The sequence below is a fragment of the Danio rerio genome, chromosome 2 (genome assembly GCF_052040795.2).
Source record: "Danio rerio strain M-AB ecotype USA chromosome 2, GRCz13ab, whole genome shotgun sequence".
Taxonomy (NCBI): domain Eukaryota; kingdom Metazoa; phylum Chordata; class Actinopteri; order Cypriniformes; family Danionidae; genus Danio; species Danio rerio.
In genome coordinates, this window is record NC_141022.1 from 62,066,954 (window position 1) to 62,092,572 (window position 25,619).

Consider the following 25,619-nt stretch of genomic DNA (forward strand, 5'->3'; position numbering starts at 1 on the left):
ACAAAATAAATATTTATTTCTGAATCCAAAACTCTCTCAAAATAAAAATGACATAGAAAAAAATATTATAAAACAAAAATAAATTTGATTGATTTTACTGAGAAACATCTGAGGGTACTTTACAGGCATTCGTCCCTTTTTGACCCCGAAGACCACAAGTGTGTTTCACAAATAAGGATATAAGGATCTGCAGATGGTTAAAAACAGAAATAAAAAATGCTCAGCTCCCAGAGTCTCTATTTTACCTGCAAATACTGCAATAAGTAAAAAATAATTACAAAGAAAAATTACCAAAAATTATAATAATAATTAAAAATAAAAATTACAAAAAGTGATTTGTTTTCAATAGGGGGAAAATTGATATTAATTACAAAATAAATATTAATTCTTACGACAAAACCCTCTCAAAATTAAAAATTAAGTAGAAAAAATGTTATAAGACTTAAATGAATTTGATTGATTTTACTGAAAAAAATCTGAGGGTATTTTATAGGTGTTCGTCCTTTTTGACTCCGAAGACCACAAGTGTGTTTCACAATCAGGATCCCGAAGGGTTAAAAAATTAAACTTAAAAATGCTCAGCTTCCAGCGTCTCTATTTTACCTGGAAATACTGCAATAATTAAAAATATTTACAAAGAAAAATGACCAAAAAAATAAAGAAAGAAATAAAGAAATAAAGAATTTTTTTTAAAAATTCCATTGTTTTTAATAGGTGGAAAATTGATGTTAATTACAAAATAAATATTATTTCTTACAACAAAACCCTCTCAAAATTAAACATTAAGTAGAAAAAAAAATGTTATAAGACTTAAATAAATTTGATTGATTTTACTGAGAAGCGTTTGAGGGTACTTTACAGGCGTTCGTCCCTTTTTGACCCCGAAGACCACAGGTGTGATTCACAAATAAGGATATAAGGATCTGCAGATGGTTAAAAACAGAAATAAAAAATGCTCAACTCCCAGAGTCTCTATTTTACCTGCAAATACTGCAATAAGTAAAAAATAATTACGAAGAAATATTGCCAAAAATAATAATAATAATTAAAAATAAAAATTACAAAAAAGTGTTTTGTTTTCAATAGGGGGAAAATTGATATTAATTACAAAATAAATATTAATTCTTACGACAAAACCCTCTCAAAATTAAAAATTAAGTAGAAAAAATGTTATAAGACTTAAATGAATTTCTTCTCCAAGAAATACTTAAACATACGTTTTACTGCAGTCTGTAGGTGAAATGAACACTAGGGGGCAGTATGACCACAACAAATTCTGTTCCTTTTCACATTAATGATATTTACAGGGCCATAATATTGATGAATGAAGGATTATTTTCATGCAGCTCTTTTGCACAACACCAAATAAAGACCACAAAACAAATGAACACAGTCTATAATATGTAAACGCATAGGTTTGCCTCAATTATCTCTCTATGATCGTAGCTCACTTAGTATAAGCTTTGTATTTATTATTGTGTAAATTTTTTATTTATTTTAGTATAGTGCAAAATACATCTGAAATTTGCTATAAAATGTACACTAAGTAACTCATTTCAGATTCGCAAAAATGCAGACAGCGCCCTCTAGTGGATTTGCCATCTGAAACTTAAAACAAATCATACCCTAACGCAAGTATTTTAGATTCAGACTGATGCGGACAGCGCCCTCTGGTGGATTTGCCATGAAAAACATTAAAAAAAATACCCTAAGTAACGTATTTAAGATTTGCAAAACTGCAGACAGCGCCCTCTAGTGGATTTGCTATCTGAAACTTACAATAAAATATACCCGAATTAACGTATTTTACAATTCACAAACATGTAGACAGCCAATGAGAAGAAGGGGGTGGGGCATGTCAGACACTTGAGAGCGTTCGATTAGTCAGAAGATTTAATGAGAAACTGAAGTATGAGGTGACGTGAAAAAAAATCACTGATCCATTTAGGCCGAAGTGAAACTGCAAACTTTGGATGTTTATGTCAGGTCTTCTGGCTTCTGCATGTGAACACTGGTAACAGACTGAAACTAACAGATAAAATGTTTTATTTTAATTTCACCTTCAACAGCTCCAGGCATTCTTTGTGTGTGTAATGCACTGCCTGTAACACACACCCTGCTGAATTATTGATTTATGAGTTTAATAAGCTGTTCATTGGATCTTATTGCTGTTGCGATGGTGAGCAGCTGCTTTGTTTTTTATTTATTTATTTAAAAAGCACATTAAAGCTAAGATACAACCTTAAAGACGACAATACAACACTCACCATCACAATCATCAGCACTTTTAATAGTTTATTTCACACACTTATAATATGCTGCTGCTCTATTGGAGTTTTCATTCCAAAATTGCCGCCACGCCCTCTAGTGGCTGTTTCCCAAATCGCACTAGAGTGTCGCCTCTTGGTGATTCTAAGCTCTTTGCTATTAGTTTGTTCTTAATGACATGCAGATGAACTGTTCAGCACAAAACTAGCAATGTGAGTTAACAGCATCAGTATGTTTAGTTTTGATGAAGTGAAATGTTTCAGCGCTCAGTATGAGATGTGGCTGAGTCTGTTTGTTTTTTCCTGACATGACGACTGAAAGAGGAATCGACACACTTTCAGAACAACACTGAAAACACTCGAGCATCAAAACCACAGAGAAGTAAAGCTCATTCCCTGCAGCGCATCCAGCAAACACTCTCGCTTCAGGCATAATGAACTTCATGTTGATTATACATGCAGAACACGAGGCTTAATATCTGCAGTCATGTGCAGGCACACACGGAATCTGCGTGCACAGAAATCTGCAGATTTTTAGCCCATCTTTGATTCTGTTTATTTACTTATTACAGTAATATTATTGACAAGAGAATGTTCATATGATTTACTTACAATGCAGTTTGTGCAGTAATATTTTAGTAGATATATTATACGAGACACTTGCTTTGTTCACCAAATAAAGTGGATCTGATTAGATTTGCATTGTAAACATTAAATACAAATTAAAAAGGTATGACTTTTTATTTCATATATTAAGGTTTTAGTTATGGTACTCCCTAAATATTTTTTTTTTTTTTTTTTACAAAATTCTCAACAGAAATAGCAAAGAATAGATTCCGTCTGGCCCTAGTCATGTGGCATCTTTTTTCTGAACCAATTTTCATATGATTGTATTCATGATCTTTTTGGGTTTTCTGGTGTTTTCTTAGCTCGTGTAACCCCACCGGTTCTACACCTAGAGCACATTTGCACTAGGATTTGGCGGTATTACGGTATTATGGTATACCGCGGGATCTAAAAATAGCAACGGTGTCAGTTTCAATACTGTTATACCGTCATAAAGTATTAAATATCCTTTATTTAATGCCTACAAAAACGTATGTGTGGTTGTCATCACGGGACAGTGTGGAGGAGAGAGAGAGAGGAAGAGGGAGAGGGAGAGGGAGAGGTGACGTGACGAGTCGCGCTTCAAAGTGTCCTGCAGTTTGGGAGTTTCGACTGAACAGAAAGGAGACGTGGTTAATATGAACGAGAGGTCTGCATTAGAGCTAAAGATCTTTGACCGAACCCGGCGAGACCCGAAAAAATCCAAATCCCTGCTTTAAAATCCATCCCTGCAAAGGTGAAACAAATGATGATGAAGTAGTAAAAAAAGCGAATTATTACGGCGGTCAAGCCAGTCACTAGCTCAGAAAGAGCGCATTCCAGCCGCAGGTATTTCGCGGTCGCTCATACACTGCGTATTACGGTAGAGCCCTAAACCGCAAGCTGACAGGTAAAAAGAAGAGGCCATTCGCTAAAGTGAAACTGCTGTCATGGCAAATTAAATGCATGTTCCTGACTGGTAGAAGATGAACATACAATCCTACACAAAACTTGCAAAATCAGCCAGATCAGAACTCTGCATCTCGACCTGTAACCGCAGGAAAGGGTGTTCAGCTGCTGGACGCGCCATGAGTGAGAGACTGCGCTAAAGGCAGTGGATTTAAATGTTCCTCCACAAACACACGTAGCCTAATCTTGGTGCGTAAAGGGTTTTTAAATTATAAATAAATATTAATTAAACCATATAATCATAATGTAGACAGAGTATACAGACTAATGGTGGCATTATTCTTTTAACATTCAGCTTCACCGCCGCCTTAATGCCAGATTGTGAAGAGAAGTGGAGAAACACATCTTGCAGAGCCTTTATCTTAATTTCGTTATTGCCAAAATACCCGTCACCATTTAAAGTTTATTTTAATTTGATTTGTTAAGCAAGATTTCTTTTCATTGGTGTGTTGGATAATTTAAAGGCTAAGTGCATCTACCTAGACCTATAGAGTGCTGAGATGTTACGATGTTACAGCTGTAGGACTTATTTTATTTCTGTTCCAACTTTCAAGTGGCCTATAGTCTAGTCTACGCTTGTTACGAATAAATGATGTTAAAACATATAAATGACTCATTCTTGAAAAAATGCATTAGAGCTGTGTGCATGAGCACATTTGAATAATGTCGGGCTGTAAAAGGGTTCGGGCTTTATAAAGCTGTCAATCAAACTGTACCTGTCGGACTCGGGACCTATCGGGCATAATTTTTATGGCCCGATTACAGCTCTCTGCATTCCCGCTGCTGTTCCGCGGGAGCCGGCCAGATTTCTTACAGTGTGGGATTAAATTTCTGAATAAATCGCGGGAGAGATGTGTGTGTGTGTGTATGTGTATGTGTAAAAAAAAGAGAGAGAGAGAGAGAGAGAGAGAGAGAGAGAGAGAGAGAGAGAGGTGCTGTGCGTCGCTTTGCTTATGCCTAAGGTCGCATAGAATGTATTCAGTTTCTGAATGGTTTAGGCTCAAGCCAACAGTTTGGTGACGCTGTCTGAGCCTTACGTCATAATTTTTTTTTATTACGCCGGTAATACCGGATACCGGGGTAAAATATGGAGGCGGTTTGACGGTCTCAAAATTTGGAGTCTTTTAAAAAAAGTCTTTTAATAAATTAGGTATGTTAACTGTCAGTAATAGAGTGTGTTTTTTAAAACTGGAAATGGTACGAAAAATGTTTAATAATGTGGTTCCTAGTTATTTGATGAACGATTTTCAAATGGTGAGGCAACAGCATTCATACAGTACTAGGAGTTGGGATTTTAATATTTGTTTATTTAAATTTAGAAGTTTAGTGGGGAAATCATGCAATCATGTGGAACAAACTACCAAAATCAATCAAGGAAATGAAAGATTTAAGGTTGTTCAAAAAAGCTATCAAAAGATGGTTGTTTGATGAGGATATTTAGTTTGCATGGTGGACGAGGATGTTTTAATGTTACTTGAGTGTGAATAGGGTTGCGGCTGGAAGGCCGTTAGCTTTGTAAAACGTGTGCTGGATAAGTTGGCTGTTCGTACCACTGTGGCGACTGTTTGTTTTATTCTTCATTCGTATTTTGAAGCCATAGATTGTTTTTATTTAACAGAGGACCAAAATGGAAATAAGCCCAGGGCTTTAGTGTTTTTATCCTCGACAGTTTTTTTAACAAAGTGTATGGAATAATTCGTCTAAAATCTGTCAAATAAAATTCAATTCAATTCACCACCCAACCCGCTCCAAGCTGATTTCGAACCGGCAACCTTCCGCGTGGGAGTCAGTTGCTCTAACAAGGAGGCTAAAGACCATGGCCTCTAGTAACTGTCGCTATTTTCCGGAAAAGAGCATTCACACATCCACTCCAAAATAGCGGTAAATTCTGACATCATTCACCACAAATGAGCTTTAAACGGCTGCGCTTGTATTTGTAAACATTTGACTACATTACAAACTCTGTGGATGATCAATATTGTGAACAACTTTCGCAGGATCACTTTCGCATGTCTAGATGTACATGATATGTGTGTGTGCTGACGCTCACAGGCTGTTTCACAGGCACACGCAAAGCTTGAAGGTAAACAAACAGCGGCTTATCATAAGCATCTCATCGATGATTATTTGCACAGTTGGCATAAAGAAGAACATATAAACGTGATCTGACTAACTTCTAGCAGCTAAATGTGTCTGGAAAAATATTCAAAGGCTTTTATTCTCACAAACCGCGCGGACGTAAATGCGTCTGACTGTTGTGATTGGCTAAAGCAGACGTCTCACGTCAGCACGTTCTAGACGTGCACGCGCTTATTACGGTAATCTTCCTTCTGCATTCACACAGCGCAGCATTCCGGCAAATTGCCGGTAATGTTACAACTCCTCTTTCCGGAAAATAGCCAGAACGAATTTACCGGTATTTTCAAAAAGGACCTGTTCACACATACACACCTTTCCAAAAAATTGCCGCCAATTTTCCGGAAAGGTCTGTATGTGTGAAAGGGGCTATTGTTTCCATGTCACTTCTTGTGTGTGTTTGGTTGTGAGACGTAGGCCCCGTTTACACTAGTACAATTTAGTTTTAAAACAGCGTTTTAGAATGAAAATGATCCGCGTCCACACTGGCGTTTCACCCAGCGTTTCTGAACAACTCTCCGTCTACACTACACCACTGAAAGTGCACATCACGTGACCACACACACACACACACACTGGCATGCGCTGCAGCATATCTAGCCAGATGAGAGCTGTGCTCATCGGACTGTTCATCGAGGATCTACCGCTGGATCCAAGCTCACTATATTTGTTAAACTTGATATTTACTTTATCTTGTTGTCTCTATCTTAATACATATTTCTTGACTTTGGTCATTGGAATCGATTACTTGTTCTCAGGTAACGTGTTTTGGTTGAGCGCAGAGGTAAGTTAATAATTAATGTAACCACGTACATTCTGCATATTGACTGATCACTTGCATTTATTTCCTATAATGTATAAACTTATTGTACGTTATACATTTATAATGGCCATTATTGATTATTAAAACTGATATTCAGCAATAGAGAGGGTGTGTTTCGTATTTTGAATGAAAATGAAGAGAAGGCAGTTGTTATCGGCTCCGTTTTGTTATAAATAAGCATAAAGTGAAGATAACAATCATATATGCAGCACGACGCCTCAACATTTCTGCTGTCTGTTATTAGTTATTAAGATCAAAGTTATTAATATCAAAATGAAAATAGCAGTTCCTTACATCATGTTTATATTTTATTGTTATTATTGTTAAGATAAGGCAACAGTGGCGCAGTAGGTAGTGCTGTCACCTCACAGCAAGAAGGTTGCTGGTTCGAACCTCGGCTCAGTTGGCGTTTCTGTGTGGAGTTTGCATGTTCTCCCTGCCTTCGCGTGGGTTTCCTCCGGGTGCTCCGGTTTCCCCCACAGTCCAAACACATAAGGTGTAGGTGAATTGGGTAGGCTAAATTGACCGTAGTGTATGAGTGTGTGTGTGTGTGAATGTGTGTGTGGATGTTTCCCAGAGATGAGTTGTGGCTGGAAGGGCATCCGCTACGTAAAAACGTGCTGGATAAGTTGGCGGTTCATTCCGCTGTGGCGACCCCGGATTAATAAAGGGACTAAGCCGACAAGAAAATGAATGATTGTTAAGATAGTGAAACAACATGCATATCCAGGACGATGTGAATAAGTCTATAAAGTACACGGTTCCCTTTGAAGATTTACCCGAGGTGTCCTCGGGAGTTTGTTTTCCATACAAAACTTGTGAAGTCTGATCTTACAAGTAGAGGATGCAGGACTGAATTGTGTGTAACCTGCTTAATATTGAGGAAAAGCCCCAATCAGAGAGGCGAATGTCAGGAGCCACGCCTCCTTTTTCAGATGTCTCCGTTTACCCCATCCACACTAAGACAGAGCAGCAGCGTATTAGGATGAAAACGGCCTCTCCAGCGTTTTCAAAACGCTCCGTTTACTGTGCTCGAAAACTCTGATGTAGTGTGGACAGATGGCGTAACTTATGCGTTTTAAAACAAAAATGTATTAGTGTAAACGAGGCCGTACTTTGGGAAAGTAGTCGGCAATAGAGTGGAGGAACTATGACGTCAATTTGTATACAAAAACCCGGAAGCGAGTTAGCATTTTAGCACTTCCGGTTCCCTCGTCCCAAAGTCAATGGGTTTTTTGAAAGAGGTTTTAGTAAAATCGATTAAATAAGGTCCGTGGCTAACACCGACTCAAGATACTTTCAAGTTTTGTTCTACGACATAAGTTACAGCACACTCTTGAATTTTTAATTCGGTCATGCTTCTTTAAAAAGACTGTTGCTATCAAGTTGCTAAATGGGACTACAGGCGGCGTCGGGGACAATATACGTCATCGAGCTGATCTGGTCTGGAGCGCAGCTCGCTTGTGTTGTGCGTTTGGATTTGTCTGTTATTTAAGTATTTTCATGAAGAGTATTTTATAGTTTGTTGTATTATTCTAATTAAGAATTCAGATTGTGTGTAGATAATTCCTTCACATGTAAAGGCTGTCGAGACAGACTAATTTGTTGATCATTTATTTTAATTAAATCATATTATGAAGATACTGCTCACCAGTGCAGCCTGTTTCTTTCCTGCTCTCGGTAATGCAAACGTGTCAATAAATGTGTAAAAATACATGATTATTAACTGTCATTTTAACGTGATCAAGTGATTTCTCGTCTTTTTTTCTTCATCTGAACACATTTAACTGCAGTATTTACACTCCTCCATAAATCGTTCAGCAGATGTGTCTGTATGTGCTGTTTTTCGCTGTACTTCGTGACATAAAAGGAATATTGAATGTTGCTCTGTGTCCATGATGATGATACTTGCAGGCATTTGATTGACTTGTTTCTCCTCACGCCTAATTTCTGTTGTCTGTTTAAGGTAAGCGGGCTGTGTGCACGCGAGCGATACACTTATTTAAATATGTCTCATAATAATACTATATAGGCACATTCATACACATTTTAAAAACTTTTAGAACAACCACAAAGCAAAACAGATGTATTTCCCACGTAAAAACGATCCAAAAGGCACATAGGTCTATGTGTGTTTGCGTATTTATTAGTTTATAATATATAGCGTGGATTATAATATAATATACAGAGAGATTAACTCTTTGTCATAGACAATATTTCTAAAAAAATAAGCTTGATAAGTCGTCTGTAGCAGGGTGGGGCTGACATCACTGACGAGCGTCCCGAGGGCGCTGTAGTCCGTTTATAGCCTAACGTTAGCTTTTCAAGTCTTGCGTTTGCATTTAAGATCAAAAAGTGCTCAAAGTTGTATTTTCGTGTGACAATTATCCGGCTGAACCAAATGTGTAAGTGTAATGAACAGGGTTTGAACACAGAGCTTATTATTCGCAATCTTCGAAAACCCTATGGGAAAATCCTATAGGGATTTTCACAAGGGAACCAGTTTTATGCTAGCAGCCGATTAGCCTACAAAGTGACGTCATAGTTCCTCCACTCTATTCTTCCTATTGTAAAGTCATGTGGTGTGAAATCCCCTGTTTCACAGCAGCGAGAAACGCTAGCCCAGAGAATCATACAGTGTGAAAACATCTGTGACTTGGCGACTTTAAAAATCCTGCAGTCTGAACTCAGCTTAAGATGTATTTGGACAAAGTATCGGATCAGTATCGCTGATACCATCTGAATTTGACTCAGATTCGTATTGGAACATCACTAACGGAGTGTATGCAAATTGGGACGCAGCATATAACTGTATTAACTACTTTATTGATTGGTGTAAACAGGCCGAAAGTCCGCATAAACTAGAAGCTGTGACCATCTGTTTTTTATTTTCCTATTGTGATGCAGTTTCTAGAGAAACCGAATATTAAATAGAAAACAGTGGGCGTGACTTGTGTTTCCACTGCGAGCTGATTGGATGTAGGGAAGTAGGCATTTCATTCAGAAAGATGAGGGAAAACATTTAAGGGGAGTTATTACAGCCTAACAGACTCTACCTACTCACCATTTCTGTTTGACGTCAAAACTGACATCTGGAGGGGCGTGGCTATATGTTAGCCCCGCCCACTACCTCAGACAGACCTAATCTGAGAATTTAACTGAACACCAAATAGAAGTGCATTTTCAGATTTCAATTTTACATTACAAGGGCAAACTGTGTTGTCTTAATGACTGTTCGGCACACAACTAGCAATGTGAGCTAACAAAATCAATAAGGTTAGTTTTGATTTCATGTGTACTCTTTTTATTGATTGACTTGAAGCTTTAAACACTCTTTTGTTCATCTTTGATCTGTGCACTGTAATGTAAGCATGGCAAACTCTCAATCTGAGGATCTCCAGGTCTCAGACAGCAGGTCATGTGACGGTTCGAACCCGTGCGATGAAGAGCGCCGCGGCCGCATCCTCAAACTCCTGCGCATCCATTGTTTCTCCGTCCCGCGTCTGCGAATGAGCCTCTGCCATTGCCTGCGCCACTTTAGCCGGAGAGATCTTAGCACTAGCCTGGAGGAAAAACATTAGTTTCAGTGTTATTTTAATATCATAAAATAAAAAATAGAAGCAGAAATAAAAGCAGAATCTAAAAATAAACAGATCATTCGCGTTCGTCTGTGTGGACACACATATATTTATCCCTATATACAGCTGAAGTCAGAATTATTCGACCTGCTGTGAATTTCTTCCAATATTTCCCAAATGGTTTTGCCCAGATTCAGAAGTTGTTCACAGTATTTCCTATAATATTTGTTCTTCTGGAGAAAGTCTTTTTGTTTTATTTCGGCTAGAATCAAAGCAGTTTTTAATTGTTTTAAACCCATTTTAAGGTCAATATTATTCGCCCCTTCAGCAATATTAGTGTTGGATTGTCTCCAGAACAAACCACTGTTATACAATGACTTGCCTAATTACCCTAACTTTACCCTAATTACCCTAGTGAAGCCTTTACATGTCACTTTAAGCTGAACACTAGTGTCTTGAAGAATATCTAGTCTAATATTATTTACTGTCATCATGTCAAAGGTAAAATAAATCAGCTATTAGAGATGAGTTATTAACACTATTTTGATTAGAGATGTGTTAAAAATAATCTCTCTGTTAAACAGAAATTGGAGGAAAACTAGGTTGCTGAAGTGGTGTTAGTGAGGCCAGCAGGGGGCGCTCAACCTGTGGTCTATGTGAGTCCTAATGCCCTAGTATAGTGAAGGAGACACTGTACTGTCAGCGAGTGCCGTCTTTCAGATGAGATGTTAAACCGAGCTCCTGACTCTCTGTGGTCATTAATAATCCCTTGGCACTTCTCATAAAGAGTAGGGGTGTAACCCCGGTGTCCTGGCCACACTCCCTTCATCAGCCATTGCCCATCATGGCCTCCCAATCATCCCCATCCACCAAATTGGCTCTATCACGGTCTCTCCACTCCACCTATAGCTGGTGTGTGGTGAAGCACTGGCGCCGTTGTCGTGGCTGCTGGAGCATCATCCAAGTAGATGCTGCATACTGGTGGTGGTGTGGAGAACTCTCCACATGATTGTGGCCATACACAATAAATGCGCGATATAAACACACACATTACATAACATAACATTTATTGTGTGATTTGACTGAAAAGTGGTCATAAATGAATATTTTCTCAATTGAAATGAGTAGCGGCTTACAAGAAACAGTATTCCATAGGTCACCACTTAAGCCTGGTTTATACTTCTGCGTCAAGTGACCGGCGTGACCCACGGCGCATGCAACGCGCGTAGCTGTGCATTTATACTTCTGCTGCTGTCTCTGTTGGTCTGCATTAACTCTTTCAACACGCTAGTTGGCAGTGAGGTGTTAATGTGTATCTGTGTCGAGTTTCTTCGCTGTTGTTTTGCTTTTCCTGAACACTTCCTGGATGTACAAGTGGCTCAAACTCGCTCATTTTGAGGCAGGAACCGGCGGACGTACAACAACTTTAACTATGAGGTAAACACAAAACAAAACTGTCCATCCGGAGCTCCTTCACGGGACTCCACACTTGTAAACAGTCGCGCCATTCGCGCGGCTCTCGGCCCCGCCCAGACTCGTCAGCGCTACCAAGCCGACCAATCACAGAGCTTGAGCTACGCGTCGTTGCGACGTGTGGTTACATTTTTTGAGAGGCGCACGTCAGCGACGCCGTAGGGCTATGCATCAACGCCGTAGCATACGCGTGCGTTTGACGCAGAAGTATAAATCAGCCTTTAACAAGCAGCAACTGAAGTCCCGCCTTCTAGTACAAGAGCCAATCAGTGAGACTGATGATTCTCTGAGGAAGGGGCTTGGACCAAATGTAAGTTTCTGCAGATGTTGTGTGATGTTTAGAAAGGAAACTAAAGAGATGGTTGCTGTTTATTTTTATTAGTGATTCCTAACATGAAATGTAAATGTACGTGTTGGAGAATTTGAAGTTTCCCCATTCAAACAGAATGCCTGAGAGGTGTGTCGAAGGCTGCAGAGTTACTTGCCAATATACAGAGTTACCAGAGTTACTTGCCTTAAAGCGACTTCGATACGGTGCTTGGTATGAACTCACCTCCAGGTATCGTGCGGTGTCGGGCCCGTCTGCGGTCTCCAGCGCCTCCTTCAAGGTCTCCAGCACTGCGCAGCACAGTGTCCTCTGGGCCGGCCTGTCTGGAGCGCTCGCCACCGCTGCGTACAGACACTGGGACTTGCGGATGTAGTCTGCGAACACGGAGCAGGTGAGCACGGCCTGCCGGTACAGCTCGAAGGGCACGGTCTCGTGTTCACGGCACTGTAAGCGGCGCAGCAGCGGAGCGGAAGTGGAGGCCGACAGACCGCCTTCACTGCACAGACTCTGCAGCGTCTCCGTGTAGAGCCGCCCGCCCACGCCACCAACACCCGCACCGCACTGAGACAGCAGATCATACGACACCCGCACGCTGCTGTTGAACGCAGATCTGATGGAGGAAACCAAAAAACAACAACAGTATACTGTAAGAGTTTATTTAACACAAGCTCATTGGAAATATGTACCCTGCACAACATTTTTGAGAATTGACAAATGTGTACCCTGCACTAGGTTTTCTTGCAGTTTTTGTTTTCACAAATCCACTAGAGGGCGCCATGTACATTTTTTACAATGTTATTTCTTGTAGGTTCACCAACTGTATACATTTCTGTGCATATTAATGCCCTTTTTGCTGCACATCTGTGAGAGAAGTCGGTCGACTTGTCATCATGTATAATACATTGGCTTGATATGGACTGACCCACACATGCCCTTCTACCAACCCAAGCTCATTCTGAAAACGTAGTCCCGCGGACGTTTCTAGACACAGTGGAATACGTCCCGGGAGGTACGTACGGCTGCATTTACTTTTTTCGGTGGTGTGATGCTGTTTCCTTTTGCGCTTGCCGGCCGGCCGACCGCTTACCTCCTTGTGGAGGGCTTCCCCGCTGCAACCCACTCAGCTCACCGTGTACGTCGGCAGGCTCTAGATGCAGAGAGGAGTTGACCACGGCGATCGGTTTCGAGTCCGGGGAAGAGCAGTTCCAGCAATCAGGTAAGACAAAAACAGAATCCCAAGAATAAAATGAACGAGTTTCGTAACAGGGTGAGAACGCGGTGAAATCCGAAAACGCTGTAGAAAAAAAAATCAGGGCTTTTCTTTTTTTGGACGGCTTTTGTTAACTGTTGCTCGGGTTTAGGGAAGTGAGCGGGCGGGCCGGTCAATCGGTAAAATTGGTTGGGTTCAGGGAAGGAGGAGGGCGGGACAGCCGATTGGCCGGTAGCGCAGTCAATCATCCGGTCAGTCGGACAGCGGCCTCCGGTGGGTTCATGCGAGAACAGCGCGGGCATGAACTGCACTCGCGAGAGGCGTTTGAGATGCGAAAAATCGCACAACAGCTGCCTCTCGCGGATTCACAAAAACAAAAACTGCACCCGTACGTACCCGCTGGGACGTATTCCGCGGTCTCCAGAAACATCCGCGGTACTACGTTTCCACAATGAGCCTGGGTTGCCTTCTACTAAAGCTCAGACAGATCACATGAATTTCTTACGGTTTTGGCATTATTTCCTTGACGTCGGGTGTCGTAGGGGTTCGTAAACGACAAATGGGCGTCTTGACATAGGATTCAATCGTTTCTTCTCGTGTAATGTGGCATAGTTCACAACAACTGATACCATGCCTGCGATGCCTCACGACACCATCGCATCTAAAATTTCCTGTCGTCACGACTAGTTCCGAATTTCTCTGTCATATCAGCGGGTGCTGCTATTAATGCGCTGGTCAGGTAATCAAAAATAGGCTGCATATTTACTTATGGGCGGGTCCCGGCTGGATAAGATCAATCATTGGTTATGCAAACTTGAACTATTTTCTGAAATATTAATAATTTTATCTGACAGACTGGCACAAATATGCAGACATCTCTATCCTCACATCCAGTTTCTGAGTTCTCTCATCCCTCCAACAGAGTTTGTTCTTCCGAGGTAATCTGGGTAATTCAGTGCTGTGAATACAATGTAAAAGCATCTCCTGCTTACTCAAATGTGTCATTAATAGTGAAAACAGTTTAATATTGGCTTCTCTGAATATTTCACTTTCATTTTATTTACGCTAGATTATTATTTTATTTAACAAACCCACGATTAATCAAAAAAAGATCACGATCTCGATTCGACCCTACACACGATCTTAATTCAGCTTTTCTAAAATTCAGCCAACTATATTTTCAAGGTCAGGAGAGAAGCGAGGCAGTCGCTCAAATCTTCAAAGAGACATTGACCCCTTCAAACAGTGTTAAAAGTGCCACATACTGTATTAATTAGGTATAATTCACCCAGAAATGTCATTTCTGTCTTCATGTAATGATGTATTCGCGGCCGCAAAATCACACGTGAGCTGACCACCAGCTGTTTGTTTACTACCGAGAACGCGTGTGCGTGCATGACGCCTACTTTAGTGAACAGAACCTGCATATGCTGTGAGTAACCGGTAATAAAGTTGTAAATAACGTTCAGTTATTTGCACAGAGCGTTGTGCGGGAGATTTGATTTGCATGTGTGTGTTTTTTTTCTCACAGTGACGGCAGCCATGAGCCACACTTGGAAGTGAAAGTGAAACCTGTGCGCACATCATTTAAATGAGCATATGGCATTTTTGTAATGATTTCGACAGGCATTCAATATGTTTTTTCCTTTCATAGCGAACACAGTGTTGTGCACAGGGCTTTACATTAACACCCGCCAACCCGCCAAATGGGGGTAGATTTCAGTTCTGGCGGGTTAAACAGACACCGCCACTTTGGCTGGTTGCAAATCTGCTACAAATTGTAGTTTTCTTAAAAGCAGGGTTTGACAATAAGCATGGCCCAATATTCGTGCAAATGAGATCTTAGAATCGAGAAGCAGCACGAATGACAAAAATAACTGTTCGCGCGAGCAAAACAGCAAAAAAGGAAGGTAAATACTGAACGAGAGGGTGATCACTCGCGCGCATAGGTGATATGATGTGATGCGCGCGACTTTTAAAAAAGCGCGCACGCTCTCGTTTACTTGCACGTCTGTTCCCTTTGATATTAGCCCCTTTCACACATACAGACCTTTCCGGAAAATTGCCGGCAATTTTCCGGAAAGGTCTGTATGTGTGAACAGGTCCTTTTTGAAAATACCGGTAAATTCATTCTGGCTATTTTCCGGAAAGAGGAGTTGTAACATTAGCGGTAATTTGCCGGAATGCTGCGCTGTGTGAACGCAGAAGGAAGATTCCCGTAATAAGCGCGTGCACGTCTAGAACGTGCTGACGTGAGACGTCTGCTTTAGCCAATCACAACAGTCTGACGCATTTACGTCTGCGCGGTTTGTGAGGATAAAAGCCTTTGAATATTTTTCCAGACACATTTAGCTGCTAGAAGTTAGTCAGATCACGTTTATATGTTCTTCTTAATGCCAACTGTGTAAATAATCATCGATGAGATGCTTATGATAAGCCGCTGTTTGTTTACCTTCAAGCTTTGCGTGTGCCTGTGAAACAGCCTGTGAGCGCCTGCACACACACATATTATGAACATCTCGACATGCGAAAGTGATCCTGCGAAAGTTGTTCACAATATTGATCATCCACAGAGTTTGTAATTTAGTCAAATGTTTACAAACACAAGCGCAGCCGTTTAAAGCTCATTTGTGGTGAATGATGTCAGAATTTACCGGTATTTTGGAATGGATGTGTGAATGCTCTTTTCCGGAAAATTTCCGTAACGTCCTCGCCTGTGTGAACAGCGCTTATTTGAATATACCGGTAAAGTCTTTCCGGAAATTTTCCAGATATTTACCGGTATCACTGTGTGAAAGGGGCTATAGACTGGACAAAGAGCGATGATCGTTCACGTGCAGACAGTCCTGCTGCTTTCAAGTGCTCAAGATTAAAAAATACACATATTCTTTTGTAAACTGCAGTGGTCACTGCTTTCATTTTAATTATTCTTTGAACAGATTATTAAAAGGCCTATATTAACCATGTGCACAAGAACATCTTTTCATTATCAAACACGGTATGTTTCACCTGCTTTCTTTCACTTGCAGTTATTTTTGTTACTGTGGTTTATTTTATTTTTTTACAATAACATCGTGTGACGACCCCTTGTGGTCGTTTGTGGCTGGGGTGTGGGTGTCGGTCTGTGCATCTGTGTGTGTGTGTGTGTGTGTGTGTGTGTTGCAGGTCCAGCTGATTGCGCTGGGATTGAGAACACCGGTTTGTGATTGAGTTGCTCTGCTATAAATAGCGTGTTCGTTTCAGACGAGAAGGAGAGGCTGCACGTGGAATCTGGTCACTTACCTTTCGGCTGGGATCGGTTTTGGACCTGATGGGCTAGCAACATGACCTTTGATAATAGTAAATAAATGTATTTTTGTACCGCAATTGTACTCGACTTCTCCTTATTTGTGGTGACCGGTTTAGGTCATAACAAATGGGGGCTCGTCTAAAACATTTTTCTTAGACTGGTTAAAATTGGTATTGTTTGTATAATTTTTGTTATTGTTTTGGATTTTGTTAAATTTGTTTTGGTTAATTGGTTATGATGATAAAACTGAAATTTGATTTATTATTGGGAGAATCGAGTGCAATTGTATTAAAAGAATAGACTTATTTTGTGTAATTCCATGCACAGCTGGTTGACATTTCAAATAGCCCTGTGAATTAATTTCGTTGTTAGGATTAAGTGATATGTCTCTTGGGACATGTCAATTTTTTTTTTTTTTTTAGTTTGTTATTTTTGAGCAGATCGGTGGTTAGAGCTATGTCTCGGGAGCACGCCGAGGTGTGAGAGAATCGCCAATATAATTGGTTGTTGTTCTCAGCCTGCGGTATTTGGTGCATAAAAACCCACCACTGTATGCTTGAAGACTAGGGTCTACTTAGTTAGATTTATGTATAGTTATAGGTTGCGAAATTAATATACAGGGCGCAAATATATTTTTTGTCTCCAGTGGGTGTGGCAAGGAGGTAAATTACTTAAGGGGTTTATTGATTATTCTTTTTCTTTTATTTTGTATATGTGTGTATATATACATGTATGTATGTATGTATGTATATGTATATAGACATATATAGATTTTTTTTTCTTTCTCTTTCGTTGTGCCCCTTCTTTTCCTGATTATGACGTCAATTGAAGTAGGTGAGTTTATTGAGAATCCTTCTGAGCAAATATTTAATTTGTTAACAAAAGACCAATTGATCGAGATTGCAGCCCACTATGGTATTGTCCTTACGACAAATGATAAAAAACTGAAAGAAAATGTTAGGGCAGTTTGAGAGATGGCTTTTATAGAGAAAGGGATTATGTCTTCAGAAGTAGGGGTTTCGGTTACGAGGTATCCCTTTACTACCTTTACCTTTGAACAACAGAAAGAGTTGGTACTTCTCCAGTTAGAACAGCGAAAATTGGAGTTTAAAATGGAAATTGAGAAACGAAAATTAGAACAGGAAACTATTTTGGCACAACAATCTTTGGAAAATAGAAAATTAGATTTTCAACAGCAACGTTTGGATCTAATGAAGGATGGAAAAGTGAGATTAAATGATGATGATTTAGGTGAAGGAGCAGAGGGGGGGCTACCTTCTGTTAATTTTAATGTAGCAGCAAACTTGCGATTAATGCCTTTGTTTAATGAAGAAGATGTGGATACATTTTTTTTGTTATTTGAACGAGTTGCGGACAATCAGAGTTGGCCGGAGGCCGAACGATCGTTAATGTTACAGTGTGTATTGACGGGTAAAGCACAGAAAGCTTATTCTGCTTTGAGTTTGGCCGATAGTCAAAATTATGATAAAGTTAAAAAGGCCGTTTTGAAGGCATACGAATTGGTTCCAGAAGCGTATCGCCAAAAATTCCGTGGTTTAAGAAAGAACTTTACCCAGTCATATGTAGAAGTAGCACGTGAACTGCAATTGTGTTTTACACGCTGGTGTAATTCTGCCTCTGTCAAATTGTTTAAGGATCTGGTGGAATTGGTTGTTTTGGAGCAGTTTAAGAACATACTGCCAAATCAAATTGCTATATTTATTGCAGAACGTAATGTTTTGTCAATAGCAGAGGCAGCAGCATTAGCAGACGAGTATGATTTAATTCATAGAGTGCGGAGTGATGTGGGTTGTCTTAAAGAGAAACCTACATTTGTGCAGCGTCCAGAGTTACCGACAGTCACGCGTTATGGAAACACGAAAATTGCTGGTAAAAACGATCCAGTTTTAATCTGTAATTATTGTTTAGGTTATGGGCATTGGAAGAAAGAGTGTCCTGCGTTACAGATGAAAGGTCGGGGCCGTTACATCCAGCCAAAACCTACATTCTTAGCCGCACCGGTGGCTAGATCTGTTGAATCTGAGTCCTCCTTCATACCATGTAGTAACGAAATGCGGGAGAGTTCTTTTTCTGAGTGTAACTTTTCACCTTTTGTTTCTGATGGTTTTGTGTCTCTTCCAGAAGGCGAGCGTGTGCCGGTGAAAATTCTGCGGGACACAGGGGCATCTGCTTCTTTCATTTTGGAGTCCGTATTACCTTTCTCAAAAGAATCATTTACGGGCAAGTCAATGTTGATCTGTGGAATTGGGTTAACTAGGATGTCGGTGCCACTGCATAGGGTTACGTTGCAGTCTAAATTGATTCATGGTGATGTGGAACTAGGGCTGAGACCTGCCCTTCCAGTGGAAGGAGTTTCTGTCATTCTTGGGAATAATTTGGCTGGTGGACGAGTTTGGGGTGAGTCAGCACCACCATTAATTGTAACGTCAAAACCCATATCCGTTGCAGACCGGGATAGTGGATTGGATTATCATGATGTTTTTCCTGCTTGTACAGTCACGCGCTCAGCAAGTCGGATGAGTATTATGAAAAATGAGGTACCATTTCAAATAGATGGGGGTGTTTCTTGGCCAGCGTCGTTGCTTTCTGTATCGCAGGATGAATTGATTAAGCAGCAAAAAGCAGATCTGACGTTGAATGAATTGTTTTCACAGGTGCTCTCCGATGCTAATGCAGCCCAGGGGTATTTCATGTGTGAAGGGGTTTTGATAAGAAAATGGACTCCACAAGCTAAAGCCTCTATAGGGACGCCATACGTACAGGTAGTAATTCCAACCCCTTTAAGATCGATGGTGTTAAAGCTTGCTCATGATGATCAGTCTGGGCATTTGGGCGTGAGGAAGACGTATGATCGTTTAATGCGGAATTTTTTTTTGGCCTCGACTAAAACGCGATGTGTCGAGCTATATTAAAACTTGTCCTGTTTGCCAGCTAATAGGTAAACCAAATCAGAATCCAAAACCTGTTCCGTTACGTCCTATCCCTGCGGTGTCTGAACCATTCAGTCATTTAATAGTGGACTGTGTGGGTCCTTTGAGTCGATCAAGGTCTGGTAGTGAGTATTTGCTGACTGTTATGTGTCAGGTTACACGGTACCCGGCAGCTTTTCCACTGCGATCAATTACAGCGAAGTCTGTTCTTAAGGCGCTCTCCCAATTTATGCCAGTCTTTGGGATACCTAAAATCATACAGTCAGATCGGGGTACTAATTTTACTTCGGGAGTGTTTGAGGAAGTTTTGCGACAGCTTAATGTTAAGCATAATATATCTACGGCGTATCATCCGCAGAGTCAGGGCGCGATTGAACGCTTCCACCAGACTATTAAATCCCTGTTACGTGCTTATTGTACAGAACTGGATCGTGACTGGAAGGAAGGGGTTACCTTGGCTCATGTTAGCTGCCAGAGAGGTAACCCATGAAAGTACTGGTTATAGCCCAAATGAACTGGTTTTCGGTCATAATGTCCGTGGGGTACTAGCTGCGTTACGGGATGATTGGATTTCTCTTGAGCCACCGAAAAAATTAGCGGAGTATGTAAACGGGTTTAAAAGACGACTCTTTGAGGCTGTTAAGTTGGCTAAAGCAAACTTAATGCAGGCACAATTAAAAATGAAGCATGCGTACGATCGTAGAACTGAGCACCGATCTTTTAGTGTCGGGGATCAGGTAATGGCGTTATTGCCGGTGACTACTTCTCCATTTAAAGCTAGATTTGCTGGCCCGTATGTGATTCACCGTAAAGAGTCGGATGAAAATTATGTTATTGCGACACCAGAAAGAAGGACAAAAACTCAAGTATGTCATGTTAACTTACTTAAACCTTTTTATGGCCGTTCAGGCTCAGTTTGTTGTCAGGTGTCCCCTGTATTGTCCGTTCATCCTGCGACATCTGATGAATTATTTTTGGATTATGAAAAGACAATGGAGCCAGATGACAGCATTATGTGTCCTCGATTGAGTAATTCAGAAATTCTGAGTGACTTACCAGTCTTTTTGCAACATCTTCCTACTGAGAGACGTTTAGAGTTGGTCAGATTGATTGAGGATTATGTATGCCTTTTTTCAGATGTTCCTAATCAGACGCATGTTGTACAACACGATATTGATGTGGGGGATTCCCTTCCAGTGCGTCAGCGATTCTATAGAGTGCCGTGGGAAAAAAGGAAGCAATTGGAATCGGAGGTTAAGTATCTGTTGGAGAATAATTTGGCTGTTCCATCTTCTTCTAGTTGGTCATCTCCTTGCTTGCTAGTAAAAAAGAAAGATGGTACCTTGAGATTTTGTACCGATTATAGAAAATTAAATGCAATCACAAAACCTGATTCTTTTCCCCTTCCCCGTATCGAAGATTGTGTGGACAAAGTGGGTGCTGCCAGATACCTCAGTAAATTTGATTTATTGAAGGGTTATTGGCAGATTCCGCTGAGTCCGCGCGCCCGTGAAGTCTCTGCGTTTATTACACCTGATGGGGCATATTCTTATAATGTGATGAGTTTCGGATTGCGAAATGCACCGGCCACATTTCAGAGGCTAATGAATCGTGTGATAACTGATTTGGAAGGTTGTGCAGTTTACTTGGATGATTTGATTGTACATAGCGATTCTTGGGAGGAACATCTACGGCGAATTAGGCAGCTATTTGAGCGTCTGAAGGAAGCAGGGCTTACTGTGAACCTAGCGAAGTGTGAGTTCGCTAGGGCCACGGTAACCTATTTGGGTAAGGTTGTTGGTCATGGAGTTGTGCGTCCCGTGAGTGCTAAAATTGAGGCAATTGACAGATATCCCCCACCCCGTACCAAGCGAGAATTGATGCGTTTTCTTGGGATGGTGGGATATTATCGGAGTTTTTGTAATAATTTTTCAGAAACCGTCGCTCCGTTGACCGATTTGTTGAAAGCGTCACGTGTGTTTGAGTGGAATTCAATCTGTCAAAATGCCTTTGAAAATGTGAAGGCGTTGTTGACAAATGCTCCAGTTCTTGCTGCGCCGCAGTGGGACAGACCATTTAAAATACATGTAGATGCGTGTGAGATTGGGGCAGGGGCTGTGCTCCTACAGGATGATGGTGATGGGGTGGAACGTCCAGTATGTTTCTTCTCCAAAAAATTTCTGCCTTATCAGATTAATTATTCTGTAATCGAAAAGGAAGCCTTGGCATTGGTTTGGGCACTCCAGCATTTTGATGTCTATGTTGGGGGGGGTGGATTGCCGGTGGTTATCTATTGTGACCACAACCCTTTGACGTTTTTGACAACTTTACAAAATCCTAACCAACGTTTAATGCGATGGTCTTTATTTTTACAGCCGTATAATTTGGAGATTCACCACATCAAGGGGAAGGAAAATATTTTGGCGGACGCCCTTTCTCGTGCACCGGTCTCTTGAAGTGATAGAGATATGTCGATTTGTGTCCTGTTTCTTATTTGTTGATTGTGTATAAGTTTTTTTTTTTTTTTTTTTTTTTAATTAATTTTTTTGGGGAGGAAGGTGTGACGACCCCTTGTGGTCGTTTGTGGCTGGGGTGTGGGTGTCGGTCTGTGCATCTGTGTGTGTGTGTGTGTGTGTGTGTGTGTGTGTGTGTGTGTGTGTGTGTCTGTGTGTGTGTGTGTGTGTGTGTGTGTGTGTGTGTTGCAGGTCCAGCTGATTGCGCTGGGATTGAGAACACCGGTTTGTGATTGAGTTGCTCTGCTATAAATAGCGTGTTCGTTTCAGACGAGAAGGAGAGGCTGCACGTGGAATCTGGTTACTTACCTTTCGGCTGGGATCGGTTTTGGACCTGATGGGCTAGCAACATGACCTTTGATAATAGTAAATAAATATATTTTTGTACCGCAATTGTACTCGACTTCTCCTTATTTGTGGTGACCGGTTTAGGTCATAACAATCGCTTTAATGGAAGATTACTCCCCGTTTATGTGTAGTTAACTGCTGATCTGGGACTGTTAGCCAGGACAGATTACTGTGCATATTTTAGATACATGACAATAATTATTTTTTAAATGTAATGTTTTTTAAAGAAAAGTTTTGTTGAATTAGAAAGTGCCCCTAAAATGCAACATTTTTCATGTTTTGACCTATATTTTACAGTCTATGGTTTTGACACATAAAAAAAATTGTGGCTAAAAATACTTGGTGTGGTCAGAGATAAACTTGGTAAATCCTTAAATTTGAGCCCTGAAAAGTTGTGAAATAAAAACTAATTGCATTGCGACACAACCCATTTGCTCATGCACACTGAGCAAGCTAATACACAATACACACAAGACGTTAAATGAATGAAGAGGCATGTGCACATAACAAACATCTAAATCAAGTCATTTAGCATGTCAAAGTCAAATTTATGCATGTAAAATATATTTTCCCAACAAGAAAAGTGTGGCTAGTGAAAATGCAGAGTGGCTAGTAATGTTGGAAATCTACTAGCCACAGTGGCTGGTGATCAAAAAAGTTAATGTCAAGCCCTGGTTGTGCATGAAAATAAATGTTTACTGTGTCAGTATAACAACCCTAGCCTATATATAATGTGGAATATAATGCAAGAAGGAATCTGATAATGACAAAATTCTATAAAAGTCTAATAATGTTTTCAATAACAGATGACAAGCACATGTCTCAAACACAATAAACCAACTTCAGAATTAAGAATAGTTATATTCTGATGTCATCATGTTATTGTGAATTGACAAACATATTGAAAGTCTGTTCAAGTCCACCATAATGACTGTACAAAATTTTGTACAAAGTTAATTTTTTTTTACATTTTACATTTTTTTTTTTTACATTTTAAGCAACAGTAGAGCTACACAAAGGCCTAATATTATTAGTGTTGTTTTACCAAATGTTTAAGAATTAACAATAATAATAGGCTAATCAAATTAACCTTAATTTTACATTTACAGAATCATGAGAAAATCCTGATTCACATTTTTGCCAGAATCAAGCAGCCCTAAAACCAACACAATCTGATCTGACTGGGGATAAACACAGCCGAGAGTGTCTACGAAAACAAGCTAAAGAGAAAAGCCATCAAGGCCGTTTGCTTCTACCGTGATCTCACACTGCTTTTTTGGGTTTCGTTGTTTCTGAAACTGTCCTTCGCTCGACTCAGACCCTGATTTGCTCCGCTACACCTCTCAAGTGTGGCGTCATTGGCTATGAGTAGGGCTAGACAGAATCTGCGGATTTATGCGGAATGGTTTTGGGAGTATCATAAGTAAAACTTAATATATGAAATAAAAAGTCATACCTTTTTAACTTGTATGTAATGTTCACAATGCAAGTCCAATTAGATCCACTTTATTTGGTGAACAAAGCTAGTCTCTCATATAATATCTCTACTTAAAGACAGAAAATATTACTTTACAAACTATATTATAAATAAATCATATTTATATCTTCATATTAGTCAATAATATTGCTGAAGTTCATTTAAAAACTGAATAAATATAAATTTACACACATTTACTCAAGTAAATAAACAGAAATAATGACGGGCTAAAAAATTTTGCATGCGCAGATTCCGTGTGGGCCTAGCTATGAGCTACCAAGCAAACCAGTCTCACCGAAAAAGCCATCTATATGGAGGTAAGCGGTCAGTGGTATAGCACGTAACATTAGTTTTACACTCAAAATGCAGCCATATGTACCCGCAAGCACTTATTTCTCAGTTCTCAAAAATGTACACCAGGGCACATATTTGAGTGTGTTTCTAACTTTCTAAATTAATGAGTATGCCTGTGTTTATACGTGTGTGTCTGACTGTGTAAGTATGTCTGAGTGTGTGTATATATGCTTATGTGTGTGTGTGTGACCTCTGCGAGTGATGCTGCAGACTCAGCATCCACAGTGCTCTGCTCAAGCTCCGCTGCTCGGCACCTCCCTCCTCCGCCTCCGCCGACAGATGCGCGAAATGTTCGGCCAGGAACCCGAGCGGGTCCCCGGAGCGGCAGTCCAGCAGACGGAGCAGCGCCCCGGCCAGCAGCGCGCTCACCCCGGACCGCGACACGAACTCCTGATCCGCCTCACATCCGCTGCTGGAGCTCGAGCCGGACACCAGCACACCCGCGCGCCGCTTCTCCGACATCACCGCCGCTTCAGAAGATCGTTATTAACGTCGTATCGGTGAATAATATCATCTCCAGACAGACACAGATGCGAGTCGGTGAGGAATAAATAAACAGTGCTGTCGCTATAGACACGTGATGACGCGGAAGATCAGCTGACCAGCGTGTGTGAACGCGCAGGGTTCGCAGAAGGGATACCATAGATATATACACTAGATATCGCATAGGGACCCTGAGCATGCGTCAATAGCGCCGCCACATTGGTACAGTGCTCCCAGGATACAAGTCATTCAACTGCACTAGACAAGACAGTGTTATTAAGTGAAGATGCAGGACTTTAGCGGTCTACGACTGTAGTAAAGAGCAAACAAAAAAACAAAGCACAAAGGCAGAACATTTCATAGATTAAGTTTTTACGTTTTTGTAAGTTCTAAAATTTGTGCTAAACAGGTAACGTTATTGATGATAATACAGTCTCTTATGCATTCACCATAAGGCAAAGCAGCTCCAACTCGCACTAAACACTCGGCTTATGCTAGTTTTGTTGAATAAAATCAGCAAACAATGCAAAAGAAATATGACAACGAGATGCTGCGCTCCCTGCTGAAAAATCCAGCTTATACCAGCCTAGGCTGGTTTAAGCTGGATTTTTCAGCAGGGAAATAACAACTGATCAGTGTTTTCAATCACAAGAGACTTACTTTAAGTTTTAAATGGTGAAATATACACTAGAAGTAGCAGGGCAACCATTTTACAGTACATTAAATACACCACGGATGTCTATAAAAAGGGCAATAAGCACAATCTGAAAACGTGGTTTGTACAGAACACGCATTGTGTGCATAATCAGACATCTTGCGCTGTCCGTAATGCACT

At 40.6% G+C, this 25,619-nt stretch overlaps 4 protein-coding genes across 7 annotated transcripts in view; 1 reads left to right on the forward strand and 3 right to left on the reverse strand.

The window, feature by feature from the left end:
- lingo3b (leucine rich repeat and Ig domain containing 3b) overlaps positions 1–25,619 on the reverse strand; it is a 644,601-nt gene that overhangs the window by 275,039 nt on the left and 343,943 nt on the right. The gene's annotated exons all lie outside the window — the stretch shown is intronic.
- Positions 1–25,619, forward strand: part of LOC108179272 (uncharacterized) — a 120,759-nt gene that overhangs the window by 62,962 nt on the left and 32,178 nt on the right. The window lies entirely within an intron of this gene.
- Positions 1–25,619, reverse strand: part of nectin4b (nectin cell adhesion molecule 4b) — a 212,759-nt gene that overhangs the window by 5,415 nt on the left and 181,725 nt on the right. The window lies entirely within an intron of this gene.
- Positions 10,062–24,892, reverse strand: tpgs1 (tubulin polyglutamylase complex subunit 1). 2 transcript variants are annotated; one of them, NM_001002545.3, is given in 3 exon segments: positions 10,062–10,343; positions 12,385–12,769; positions 24,492–24,892. In NM_001002545.3, coding segments are annotated over 3 exon segments (804 nt in total). In that variant the 5' UTR covers positions 24,764–24,892; the 3' UTR covers positions 10,062–10,196.